This window comes from Nomia melanderi, chromosome 2 (assembly GCF_051020985.1).
Source record: "Nomia melanderi isolate GNS246 chromosome 2, iyNomMela1, whole genome shotgun sequence".
Classification (NCBI taxonomy): Eukaryota; Metazoa; Arthropoda; class Insecta; order Hymenoptera; family Halictidae; genus Nomia; species Nomia melanderi.
In genome coordinates, this window is record NC_135000.1 from 29,378,874 (window position 1) to 29,392,396 (window position 13,523).

At 39.8% G+C, this 13,523-nt stretch overlaps 6 protein-coding genes across 7 annotated transcripts; 4 read left to right on the plus strand and 2 right to left on the minus strand.

The window, feature by feature from the left end:
- The first annotated feature begins 580 nt into the window (after positions 1 to 580).
- On the plus strand, positions 581 to 1,078 carry LOC116430021 (histone H4). Its single transcript, XM_031983631.2, has one exon. The coding sequence runs from the start codon at positions 723 to 725 to the stop codon at positions 1,032 to 1,034; it is 312 nt and encodes a 103-aa protein (XP_031839491.1). The 5' UTR covers positions 581 to 722; the 3' UTR covers positions 1,035 to 1,078.
- Positions 1,079 to 2,736: 1,658 nt separating this feature from the next.
- Positions 2,737 to 3,488, plus strand: LOC116430020 (histone H4). Its single transcript, XM_031983630.2, has one exon. The coding sequence runs from the start codon at positions 2,777 to 2,779 to the stop codon at positions 3,086 to 3,088; it is 312 nt and encodes a 103-aa protein (XP_031839490.1). The 5' UTR covers positions 2,737 to 2,776; the 3' UTR covers positions 3,089 to 3,488.
- Positions 3,489 to 3,899: 411 nt separating this feature from the next.
- On the minus strand, positions 3,900 to 4,549 carry LOC116430018 (histone H2A). Its single transcript, XM_031983628.2, has one exon. It carries the CDS (start codon positions 4,478 to 4,480, stop codon positions 4,106 to 4,108), a length of 375 nt encoding a protein of 124 aa, XP_031839488.1. The 5' UTR covers positions 4,481 to 4,549; the 3' UTR covers positions 3,900 to 4,105.
- Positions 4,550 to 4,673: 124 nt separating this feature from the next.
- On the plus strand, positions 4,674 to 5,828 carry LOC116430019 (histone H2B). Its single transcript, XM_031983629.2, has one exon. It carries the CDS (start codon positions 4,756 to 4,758, stop codon positions 5,125 to 5,127), a length of 372 nt encoding a protein of 123 aa, XP_031839489.1. The 5' UTR covers positions 4,674 to 4,755; the 3' UTR covers positions 5,128 to 5,828.
- A 128-nt stretch (positions 5,829 to 5,956) lies between these two features.
- On the minus strand, positions 5,957 to 7,077 carry LOC116430017 (uncharacterized). Its single transcript, XM_031983627.2, has one exon. It carries the CDS (start codon positions 6,942 to 6,944, stop codon positions 6,246 to 6,248), a length of 699 nt encoding a protein of 232 aa, XP_031839487.2. The 5' UTR covers positions 6,945 to 7,077; the 3' UTR covers positions 5,957 to 6,245.
- Positions 7,078 to 8,843: 1,766 nt separating this feature from the next.
- On the plus strand, positions 8,844 to 12,479 carry LOC116430016 (integral membrane protein GPR180). 2 transcript variants are annotated; one of them, XM_031983625.2, is made up of 6 exons: positions 8,844 to 8,944; positions 10,250 to 10,727; positions 10,807 to 11,314; positions 11,394 to 11,531; positions 11,605 to 11,860; positions 11,923 to 12,479. In XM_031983625.2, exons 2-6 carry the CDS (start codon positions 10,351 to 10,353, stop codon positions 12,111 to 12,113), a joined length of 1,470 nt encoding a protein of 489 aa, XP_031839485.1. In that variant the 5' UTR covers positions 8,844 to 8,944; positions 10,250 to 10,350; the 3' UTR covers positions 12,114 to 12,479. The 2 variants fall into 2 exon arrangements, with proteins under 2 accessions (XP_031839485.1, XP_031839484.1); XM_031983624.2 differs by lacking the exon at positions 8,844 to 8,944 and having other exon boundaries at positions 9,168 to 10,727.
- The last annotated feature ends 1,044 nt before the right edge of the window (positions 12,480 to 13,523 follow it).

Consider the following 13,523-nt stretch of genomic DNA (forward strand, 5'->3'; position numbering starts at 1 on the left):
CAAACGTCCAACAGGTTAAAGTCACGAATATTCAATTACTTATGTTACGTGAATTTGAGATCATTATTTCTGTTAGAAGAAATTGGTAGCCCTGAAAAGGGTCGTTTGTTTTGAACACTTAGTATACTCTTTCTGTTTAGGAGAGGCAAGCAATCGTCTTTCTTGCCCTGTCTTGTATGGCTATATTTCATCATTGTTTACTGTCCATGATGACTCCTAGGTATTTAACTGTCGCGGGCCATGGAATTTGGCAGCCTAGGATTGTTAGGTTAGAGACCGTTATGGGTTTTTTTTCTGATGAAGGTGATTGGCTTGAGTTTCAGCTGGATTGGCATTTAGTCTCCAGTCCTTAAAATATGTTATTATTATAGGTGTATTTGTGAGTATTTTAGCTGCTTGTGATTGGCTCTATCCTTTGCGAAAAAGAAGCGAAAAGAAAAAGAAAGTAGGTTTTTGAGTTTTCGGACATGCCATTTATAAAGATTACGCGCCCGCGTGCCACACACGCCCCTTTTATACCCTGTCTAGCGCCAGCTGCAGGCCTCTGATTGGTCCGCGCTCGATGGAGGGGGAAGTACCGACATATGTGACGCATACACCTAAACGACCGTTGGAAAGTAGAGGGGAGCTGGAGCGTAACCATATAAAAGAGTCCCCTCCAAAAAAATCTTCATAACACAACTCGCTTTGACTTCACATTTGATAGACTGTTCTGATCCAAGATGACTGGTCGTGGAAAGGGAGGAAAGGGTTTGGGAAAGGGAGGCGCGAAGAGGCACAGGAAAGTGTTGCGTGATAATATCCAAGGTATCACCAAGCCCGCTATCCGCAGGCTGGCAAGAAGAGGTGGCGTTAAAAGAATCAGCGGCCTGATCTACGAAGAAACACGTGGTGTACTGAAAGTATTCCTGGAAAACGTTATCCGCGATGCTGTCACTTACACGGAGCACGCCAAGAGGAAAACCGTTACAGCTATGGATGTCGTGTACGCCTTGAAACGACAAGGCAGAACCCTGTACGGTTTTGGAGGTTAAAATTGACGCAGAGATTAACATATTACAATCGGCCCTTTTCAGGGCCACCAAATGATTCCAACGTGTGAACACTTCCGGAGTTAACAGGGACACTTATATTTTATATTTTTAGTTTATTATTTCTATGAACAGATATTTAAATTTGTTCATTATATCTTCACTGTAATCGCGATTAGATACTTTGTTCAATGTAGCATCAATTAACCTTTACCACTCCAGATAGTTTTGTAATCATCAACTGCAACTAATTTTTATAGTATCCCCAGCGAAAATGAGAAATGCTATCACATTTCTTAGATCTTTTATTTTCCTTAGTGCAAAATTTGGATATGTAGGAATTCTAATAATTGTAGGACAGTTTCAAGATTCATTAAAATATCTAATATTCCTGGTGCAATACTGGAACCTACAGAGTTCAAAGTGTTAAATACTACAATGTTTTGGAGCAATAGAGTAAGGTCTATATTGCAATACTATAGGCTGAGATGATAGGGAAAATTAAAATAAATACACTGACGTAGAACAGGATAGCTGAGGGTAGTTCTCGAGGAGACATAAATCCTCGTCTATGGCTGTGGTGCACCGATTATTAGAGAAAGCACGTGAACACCTTAGCAACTCGAAACTTTCAGGGCGATGACGGCGGTCCATCGATCGTCTACGAACATTGTGCTCCTTTTCAGAGTCGTGAGCTACAGTAATGGAGACTGTCCACAAGCAAGCCGGGCGTTTTCTCGAGGGTAACAGACTATTGATTGGATTCAACAAGTCATGGAGATGTACCACAAAAGAGATGAATAATATTACTTGACAAATGTAACTTTTGTAAATAAATATATGACGTATTTATGATACCTTTCATCGCGTTTCTTTACTCAACCAACAGAAATGATTAGCAATGATATAAAAATAGATAAACTATGAGATCTAACCTTTGCACTCCAGAAGTTTTTCATGGGAAATACTCTATATTTTTTAAAGAGATGCAGATGAGATTTTCTGAGATTGAGTTGAAGAAAATTATTTTCTTTCAATGTTTCGTATACTGATGCATTATACAAAGTTTAATATTAAATATCAAACTTTAGTTTTGCTCTGTCGAATCATCTGGCGACTGTGGCGCCTCTGGAATGCGAAGGGTTAAGGGTGAAGCATTCGGAGGGCAATGCTCTTTTTTATTCTTCTGTATATTCTGCGTTGCTTCTATTAGACATTGCTGGGAAGTTTGTTAGTGATCAATGCTTTAGTACTCTATAAAGAATTTCTTTGAGAGCTCAATTCTTTAAACCTCTGCGACAATACTTTTCATTGCGAACATTGATGATTTTCTGACGCAATATTAACAATATTATTCGCAACTTACATAAAGAAATATCTTGACATAAATTATGATTTTATTTTATAATCTTGCTGCGTTCAAGTGGCGAGAGTCGCCTCTCGATTGCAAAGGGTCAATGTTCATTCTTTTTCAAGTCTATTATATTGATTAGCGAGAGTATTTTTAAGAGAACATTGCAAGAAACAGGTTTCATCAACAATCAATGTCGAATTGAAGCAGACGTTACGCAGCGACCTGTACTTATGCTCTCGGAATTATGACGTGGCAGCTGCTCATTGGTTGACGGAGCGGCGGTGGGGATGGACTGCTTCGTTTCCTATAAAAGGCTCCGAAAACTGACCCGTCATTATCAGAAGAGTTTCGTTCTTCGAAGAGTCAGTACTGTGTATAAACAACTTTCAATATGACTGGTCGCGGTAAGGGAGGAAAGGGATTGGGAAAGGGAGGAGCGAAGCGTCACAGGAAGGTATTGCGTGATAACATCCAGGGTATCACGAAACCTGCGATCCGTCGTCTGGCTCGTCGTGGTGGTGTCAAACGTATATCCGGTTTGATTTACGAAGAAACTCGCGGTGTGCTCAAAGTGTTTCTCGAAAACGTCATTCGAGATGCCGTAACGTACACTGAGCACGCCAAAAGGAAGACGGTAACGGCCATGGACGTCGTCTACGCCCTGAAGAGACAAGGACGCACTCTGTACGGTTTTGGAGGTTAAGCCGGACATCTACGACGTACGATTACCTGCGATCGTCAATCAAACGGCCCTTTTCAGGGCCACAATTGTTTAACATGGAAACGCTGTTCAATTTAACTGCAAACCCTTGATCCTTTCAAACAAATCTTTGTTGCTCTGAAAACGTGAAGACCTTCCTAACCTATCATGCCGGCATTTTGTCACAAGTCGTAGATATATTGAGTTAACATTCTAAATAGGCGATATTAAATTGTTTCAAAATTGATTTGACTTTGTTAGGTTAACGTGTACCAAGACAAAATATATTGTGTGTAGGATTTCGTACTTTTGGAGTACTATTTGATATAAAATATTTCCCCTTTTACGAATACTGGTGCCATCTGTCCTCTCAAAATATATTAATAAATGCTTTTAGTCTACATATCTTTGTATTTGCAATTATTGAGAAGTCGCTTATCGAGAAGAGTGATACAGGACGGAAATAGTCGGCGTTGCCATGTCTCATTGTGCCTATACACCTCGTACTTCCCTGTTGTACATGTACAACGTTGCCGAACTTTATAGCAACGCTGATTTGTGATTTCCTTCTACCCTCAAATCGTCAGACATACGAATCAATAAAGAACATACGAATGGCTTTCCTATTCCTTCAGTACGACGTTTAGAAGAAAGCTTAAACTTGAATTCTCTTGTCATGTCCGTACCATAGAAAATATAATACCACAAATTGTCACAGAACCTAACCTTAAATATATTCACATACATTTCCATTGAACTCTTTTCTCTTCCACTGTATTTGAAGACTTGTTCATCCAATAAAACCGAGTGTTAAATTGAAATATATCGAAATTACGTTTATTTAGATAATTATCATGAACTATTTTAGGAAAAAATTTGTCGATACGAATATGGTGAAGATCAGGTTTCCAATAGATAAAGATACCAATATTAAATTACTATGTGAATTTGAGATAATTATTTCTATGTTCGAATAAACTGGTGGCCCTGAAAAGGGCCGTTTGGTTTATCGAGTCAAGATTAAGCTTTCTTTTCCGTCTTCTTCGGCAGGAGGACCGCCTGAATGTTTGGCAAAACGCCACCTTGCGCTATCGTTACTCCGGAGAGTAACTTGTTCAATTCTTCGTCGTTACGGATGGCCAATTGCAAATGACGAGGGATAATTCTCGTCTTCTTGTTGTCACGAGCCGCGTTACCGGCCAACTCTAGGACTTCAGCAGCCAAGTACTCCATTACCGCGGCCAGATAAACCGGAGCACCAGCGCCGACGCGTTCGGCATAATTCCCTTTTCTCAAAAGACGATGGATACGACCCACCGGAAATTGGAGCCCGGCCCTATTCGAGCGAGACTTTGCCTTTCCCTTGACTTTACCGCCCTTTCCGCGCCCAGACATGTCGAGTAGTATTCAATTGATACAACAAGAGCTAACGACGAAGAGTCTCTCGATTTTAAATTTTCTTCCGACGCGCAGCCTTATATACTACCGTCCGGCAGCAACTGGCCGACCAATCGGAGCGCACACCTGTCATTGGTGGGGGACGCCGACCTCCGATTGGTGCACGCGCGCTACTCCGTTTCTACATAAATAGCTGCGAGAAACGTTGTCGCTCTACTCGACGCAACGCTTTCGTATCAGTACGAATTCTGTGAAGAAACTACCAATCGACGATGCCGCCGAAAACCAGTGGGAAAGCCGTGAAGAAAGCTGGAAAAGCTCAGAAGAACATCAGCAAGGCTGACAAGAAGAAGAAGCGCAGGAGGAAGGAGAGCTACGCGATCTACATCTACAAAGTCTTGAAGCAGGTTCATCCCGACACTGGCATCTCCAGCAAAGCCATGAGCATCATGAACAGCTTCGTCAACGATGTCTTCGAACGCATTGCGGCCGAAGCGTCTCGTCTGGCTCATTACAACAAACGCTCCACGATCACGTCTCGGGAAATCCAGACCGCCGTTCGTCTGCTGTTGCCCGGTGAACTCGCCAAGCACGCCGTCAGTGAAGGCACCAAGGCTGTCACCAAGTACACCAGCTCCAAGTGAACACTCGATCACTTTCTTAAACCGGCCCTTTTAAGGGCCACAAATATTTTAAACGTGGATAATCTCTCGTTTCTACTATAAAATCCTTGTTCCTTGCATTGCTATGAAAGTTGTGATCTCACAAGAACAATTTGTGTACCAGCGTTACTTTGAACATCTCTAGTCAAAATGTTTCCTAATAAAGAATAAACCCAAAATGTTTCCTAATAAAGTATATACCCGAATAAGGAAGTAGAGTAACGCGAAGTTAGAATCCTTTGACTAAATACTTCAGTCGGTTTGAATAAGCTTCTTATCTTAATGATATAAAGTTATCTATTCTGATCCTCTTATCTACAATTCGAAAAGCATTTCAATTGTGAGCGCAAAGTTTTTCTTTAAACAGTAGTGAACCCCGACTCTAGAAAATGAGAGAGTCATTCAGGAAGGAGCAGGATAGACGTTCGTCGAGCACAGGGGGTCGCAACTCGATACTGCGAAGGGACACCGAACAGTTTCAAATTTCCTACTCTTATATCCGCAAAACTTATGCTCATGATACTAACGTAGTTTGAATGATTTCAAGCCTACCGGGGGTGGGTTTGACCGATCACTTGGAAAATATTAAAAACGACGAAAGAACTTTTAATTCGAAGTTACATTTTTATTATTGATTTATAATTGATTGATATTGAAAAGTATACAGATCAAATTGCTTCAGATCGCGAAGCCTTATTCTAAAATTTGAAGGTTAGACTACCCCTTAGCACCTCAAAAACAAATTTCAATAAACATTTTATCCTCTCTATATCATATACAAAAGTAATGGTTGTGAATAAAAACAGAAACATCGTTGAAAAATCAATATTTATTTTGCCTCGAACCTCCGTCGGTCGATACATGTATGTACAAGTCCTATCGAGTTATATCTACATACGTCGTATAAAAAATCTTCTATAGGTTATGTATTACTTATATGGTACGCATTTATCACAGTATGTTCCCTATAGTAGAAAATATGTCCAGTGTAATACTGTTTACTAGATTGTCTGAAAATTGTTCCTTGTCGTAAGTGAATTTGTGGCCCTGAAAAGGGCCATTTGTTTCTCAGTGTCGTCGCCAGATCCTCCGCGGCGTGATTACTTTTTAGCCGAGGCTTTGACAGTCTTCGAGGCAGCGGCCTTCTTCGGCTTCGGAGCTTTGGTCTTGGCGGCGGGCGCTTTCGCTGTCTTCTTGCTCTTCGACATCGCCTTAGCGTCGGGCGAAGCCTTCGGTTTCTCGGCTTTCGCGGGCTTTTCGGTTTTGGCGGGCGACTTCTTGGCGGCCGCCGATTTCTTCGCGGCCTCGGCCTTCTTCACGGGACTGGCGGGCGCCTTCTTCGCTGCCGCGGGTTTGCGAACCGGCGTCGTCTTCTTCTCAACGGATTTCTTCGGCTTTTTCGCCTCGGCCACCTTCACGGTCCGCTGCACCTTGCTCTTCGTCTCGCCGCCCTTCGCCACTGACAATTTGAACGAGCCAGACGCGCCTTTACCCTTGGTCTGCACGACAGCGCCAGACGTGACAGCCGACTTCAAGTACCGTTTGATGAAAGGCGCCAACTTCTCTCCGTCCACTGTGTACGTCGAGGCGATGTACTTCTTGATCGCTTGCAGGGACGAGCCCTTGCGGTCCTTCAGCTCCTTGATGGCGGTGGTCACCATCTCGGACGTCGGCGGATGAGAGGACTTGCTCTTCGATGCTTTCGCCGATTTCGACTTCGGCGCCGTCTTCTTCGCCGGAGTGGTGTTCCCGCTCTCGGACTCCATCGATGTGTTTCCAGCGTTCGCCTTGTCCTCCATTATAATTTTTTCCTTCACTCCTTTCTCACCGATTGTACGCACAAAACTCTCTTTTTCTCGTTGCGTAGCTTCGCAAATACCGCCAAACGAGTGGACGAGCGTTGCTTTGATCCTTCGCAGGGGTGAGCAAGTTTGACGCATAAGCGGCTCGCCGAGACGGACGAAGTTCGCGAGCGCGGACCATGGAGAGAGTCCCGGCGAATATGTTGAGCGGCAAGTTTCTCGAAAAACGGTGAAGCAGTAAACGATCGTTCGATTTCAGCCCCGATTTCTCCACAACGGATCTCTATGGGGGCGAATTCTCGTCACTGACGAACGACCACGTGTATCCGATATTATTTGGTGCTGCTCGCCGGCCGATGGGACGCCTCGGGTCGCGTGGACGCCGCGATTTCCCGGCGAGTGTCTTTTGGCGGGACCGGGACACGTCGCGGAAAAAGAACAAAAATTGCCGATTTATCTGCAGGTTCGTCTTGTGTATCTAATAAAAACGATTCTAATAGGACTGTTGCTTCGTGTGGTCGGGAATTTTCCGATAATCGTCACCTCGGTTCCGCGGTATGACGAAATTAAAATTGGTGGTACCGGAATTCGTATCTTCCCACAGAATGGGCGCTAATACCGCTTCGATATTTTGCAACGGGATCCTATATAATAAAAATAATCCCGCGTTCCTGCGGGGAAGACGGTACGGATGTACCACGGGTAAATAATATTGTTAAAATAGGGGTGATTGATAGTTAGGAACGGAATCGATCCGAAGCGTTCATCGAGAAAGCCAACGACGAAAGTCATAACCTCATTCCCGTCGTTGATCCGCGACATTTAATGTTATTGGCATGGTATTTAACTCGCCCCCTGATTTTTCCAACGAACAATATGTCTTAATGGAGGCGATAGTTTCAAGGGAAATACGAATAATCATATTTCCCCCGGAAATTCGCGAAATGCGAAGGAACCTGTCGACGAAACGATTGCGACATGCATTTGTCGTCGTACGATTTCTATTTTTATAAATTTCTATTAAACCTCCGCAATCATATCGTATATTGTTTACAATGTGTGCATTGTTTAAAGGAAATGGTCGACGATTGACGGCATTGGAAAATATTCGTTGAGCCTCCGTCAATGACGATCGCGATGTCGGGTTCTAAAATCATAAAGATGGTCGACCATATCAGTCGACGGAAATATCAGGGTTCGTTGATGTTGTTATTGCATGTGGAGAATTCGTACGGAATCGTTACAGCGAATGGGGTAAATACATATTTCGGATAATGGTTGTATTAGGGCAAATGTTCGAAGTAATCGAAATCAGTGAACGAATCGCACGAGATCGATGTTCTCATCCGGTGTGGTAGACATGTTGCTTTGGCGTCGTTGCTCGGGCATAGTAAATCAGCATTGTTATGCTCTGACATAACAAATCGATGCGCTGCAATAATATTTCGCACGTGTTTCGATCTCCGATAGTCCGATGTATCGCGCAGGAAAAAAACATTTCGATCTGTCCGTCGAATAATGCCCTTAACCTGTTAACGATTTTTTGATCAGGAACACCCAACGTGCACGATCCAGGATGAATAAAAATAATTTCGAACGATTTACTCTGTAACCTCTAAAACCACGATCTAGTTTGTATTATTAAGCCAATTGTCATGGGTGAAGAATAAAGAATTTGTTGACAAACGAATTATCGAATAAAAAATTAATCAGTACGAATGGAAAAATATGACGAGTTATTTTGATATTTTCCGTGAAGATTTATTCTTTATTTTATGGGTATGAATGGGGAGATTAAACAGAATGAAAATGTTAATTTCCTGTCGTAAAATAAATGATTGTTATCGTAATGAGTGTCGTGCATATGTGTATGTAGCTTGCTCGTATGACGTTGTTTGTCGCTTTCTTTGCAATTTGCGTGTTTGATTCGAAACAGGTAAAAATGACGACATCAACGAAGAGAATGATTTGGAAACGAAGCCGTAGAGAAAAATCAGGTACGATCGCGGGACGCGTCAGTAATTGGAGTAATTAGGAGTTGGTAATTAGGAAACTTTATGAAGATTCGCTGTCTCGATTAACGAGAGTAGATAGTGGCAAAATTTCCGTGTACGAGATAAGACGCCATTTCCATATTGTTTCAGGATTACGAACTCCTTTGAAAAGGGGACCTTAATTTAATAAGTAGAATGGGTATTAATTATTTTTATTGTAGTTCACACGTGGACAGATGATGTCATCTCTACATATAAATTAAATGATATATATATAATTAATAAATATGTTTAGATTTTTTTAATACAATTATTAATTCATTGATTTGAAGACAGTGGTATTTCTAATTTTAATTATCCTGTAACATCGGTGTCACAGGCATCGTACGTCACAGGGAAAACCGTAAATGAGAAATAGAAAGTTGTTACATCATTTCGTCGTTTCGACTCTTGTTAAATTAATGCGATATTAGTACATGGACATTTTAATAGTTAACATTGAGGTTATGTCCATTAAAATTATACCAAGTTCTTGCATTAAGCCTGGTTTTTAATAATTTCCTGTACACTCGTATTTACTTGTAACACATACGAATACAACCAGTTGACAGTGAGACGCGTGAACACTAACCAAGCTTACGTTTCATCGGTATCGCAACTGACAGTCCTCTCGTTTATAAAACAACGCGAGATTGTTCCGTTTGGCGCGAGTTCGTTTAAAGGTATTATCGAGTAGTTAACCGGCGAATTTTTCAATTAGAAATATTCGCGTAAAGAAAAACTGAGATAATTTATTCTGTAATATACAATTATATTATCCAATTTACACTACTGTAAACATTATAGTAGAATTGGATCGATGAATGTTGAAAAAGATAAATAAATAGCGAAAAATTATCGCAGAATTCGGATAAATGCAAATGACCGATGGACGTTTATACTGGTCGACAGGACAAGATGAGAAACACTACGAACACGCGTTTAATTGTGGACTGTACATATTTAGCTGGACGGGCGCGCGAAAGTTTCTAAGAGTGCAGCAATAGCAGTGACAAAACGTTTCGCAGCAGCCGGTCTGTCACTTTGGGTGGGGAAAATCAATAGGAAAACCGAGTTGAAATCAGAGGTATGGGTCATTAACGTTTCGCGGATGAAACGCGTGGTATTATTTTGGAACGTCTCGGGTTGTGTGTGTAATGTGTCCTTGTTCGTGGATGCTTCATAATAACACTTCCGAAAAGCATTGTCCCTTGACGCACGCGGTCGCAATGCCTCCTGTGAAGTGATACAGCGGGGATCTGTCAACAGCTGTGCACGATCGGAGGAAAATGTTGAAAAATCCCACAATCGCCGACGCTTCTTGACATCGAATTGTGGAGACGACACCGTGCATCGTGCCACGCTTAACCATGACGATACTCGGGAAGATTTTGTTGGTCTGCCTCGTGTCGTGTATCGTGTCTTGGATCAACTATGCGGAAACCACACACATATCGGGCACCTTCAATACGAGAGAGTTTTTCCGTTTTCTCATTAAATTCGGTTTCCAAAAGACCGATCGCCACCGGCAGAAAGACTCGTACGGGTACATTTTCGGTAACGTAACGTCGAAGACCAATTTCTCTGTGCCGATCACATTGGCAGTGTTAGACCGCGGCCACTTTATAGAGTATTATGGTAACCGAACGTTAGAAGACAAGAGTACCGCCTGTACTCTTATGTTTAATACTCTGAATCAAAGCTCTTACGATGTGCACTGTAACGAGGAAGGTCAAGATTTCTTGAGGTACGTACCGTTGGTGCATTGTGTGTGCTGTTAAAATTGTACCGAGGAATTAACGTTTGTTCCTTTTATCTTTGATAAGGAGAGTACCTTGCTCGAAGGGTAAACTATGCCCGGATGAAGATTCCATATGGAACATTGTGAAGGGCCACCAATTCACATATGTCATACAAGATTTCTGGCAGCCAAGTTTTTGGTATATGAGCCTGGTGGCTTGTTATAGAAATACAACCACTTGCCAATGGGAATATTACGACAAACACGATGTGTTAGAATACGATATTTGGCTGGTAAACGGTAATCCAAATACTAGTGGCCTAAACAGTTTGACTTATCAATTCTCGTACGATAGACAGAACACTATAGAATTGTACTCGTTATTCTTTATGTGCTATATTATACTTGTACCACTACAATTGTATGCAGTAAGGTTACAAAAGCACCCTGTGACAAGATTGTTCACTGCCAGTCTTCTGTTAGAATTTATAGCAGTATGTTTGATTTTGATACATGTGCTAAAATTTGCTCTCGATGGAGTTGGCTATGAACAGTTAGAAGTTGCTGGAGATATTTTTGATATTCTGTCTCGGGTAAATATAGAATTTATATGTTTGTTTTAATATGGAACATATTTCAATGACATAATAATGCCCGTGTCTTGTGGTTTAGACATCATTTATGTTATTGCTTCTTCTACTTGCCAAAGGATGGGCAGTAACAAGAATGGAATTAACATGGAAACCATTAGTGTTTGCTATTTGGCTTTGTTATGGAGTAGTCCATATTCTGCTATATGTATGGAATATGGTATGCCTTTATTTGAAGCAAAGTGAATCTTTATTCAATGTATAGGAAATATTAAAGTACATCATTTTTGCAGACGGAAGTTGACATTATTGAAGACATTGATGAATACCAGACATGGCCGGGCTGGTTTATACTTCTATTTAGAAGTGCAATAATGATATGGTTTCTATGTGAACTTCGTAATACTATGACATATGAACATAATACTCAGAAGTTGAACTTTTTACTCCATTTTGGTGCATCTTCTTTAGTTTGGTTTATTTACTTACCTATTATAGCTCTTATAGCTCTTCAAGTAAGCGCATTGTGGAGGTTTAAATTGTTACTAGGTAAGTAAATAATATAATTAAGAGAGTGAAACATTATTTTCTCATTTGTAATATATTCATAGGTATTACATACTCTGCTGATTGTTTTGCATATTGTGTGATGGCTCATTTACTTTGGCCAACACGGAGCGAACAATATTTTTTACTTGCACAAGGAGCAGACAATGGTGATGAACTTGACGAATTCAATGAAGCGCCGCATGTGTTAAACAATTATGTAGAACCACCAGAACTTAGTAAAATAATTACTTAATATCAGGCCATAAAGGGCAAAGGAACACACAGATGTTTAGTCAAACTTGTATGGTTTGATGTTTGCTATGTTTGCCAAATGGTAAATTCATAGAGTTAAAAATACTCTGCTACATGCTACTTGAGACTGATATAATCTGCACACTCTTTAATTAGAGATATATTAATAATCAAATTTACATATGTGATAGGGAGTCAGTAATTGACAAAAGAAAAAGAAAATGGGTGAGTATGATATGAGTACTTTTGAGTAATTGATTGTTCATTTAGCAGGGAAATGAACGTACGATTAAGTTCTAGCATTTGTAGATACAAAGTGATAATGTTAATGTATGATGTTCATGTAATATACAGTGATAATGTATAATGAATGTATATTTATAACTTTTACGCCAATGTACAAAAGAATAATATTTAGCTGTCACATATTTAACATTACATTAATATATTCTAGATAGGGGTGATCATATACACGTAGTCTTCTACTGCTTCTTTTTACTTATCTTGTTATTGCAATAGAATGTAATAACTTTACTCATGTCATACTCTTAAATTCTATGCAACTAACATTAATAATTCTGATTTAACGTTCAACTATTTTCCAGCACTATTGATTAAATTTAGAATACTTAATGGACTACTTATACAACTTTATCTAAAAATCTTTCTAATCTTGTACTATACTACACATTTTTTATGACACTAACAAATCAACATTTTGTAACTACATGACAGTTTGCAGAGTATGAAAACTATCTCAATACGTGCTTGAAAAAGTATGAAAACTGAAAATAAAATCACTATGACCTCCTTCATGTTTATTTCATACAAAACTGCAATGTTTGGAAATGAAAGTGTATATTAGCATACAATATAAATTACCTTGGAGAACAATATTTTTTATGCTCTCTTGGTTTTCAGTATTACTACAATGAAACTCATATCTAATTGAATAATTATAAATATACCTTCTATATATTTTTTAATAACCAATGTTATTACATTGAAATTTCGTTGTTCTTGTAACACTTTCTACTGTTTCATTTTATATTTGTGTATTTATATGTTCTAATATTTAAAGTATAAAACTAACTAAATCATTATATAGGAATTAAAATGTTTTAATATTTTGTGCTTGCACAGAAGTTTCCTATGACATTTTTGCTCAATTTTGTAATAAATTAAGTACTAGAATAATGAAGCATATACTTTCTTAGAACCTTTATAAACTGCATATGTACGTATTGAAATATTGGTGCAATGTTTTTAATGTATTAGTACTCTGTAGAAGTAGGAAATATGATTGATCAGGAAACAAGGTTCAATGAATTTAATTAGTAAGTTTAACACTTTCTTTGTTTGTGTGAAACCAAATTGAAAAAAATAGTTCTAAAGGAATCATGACTGTATA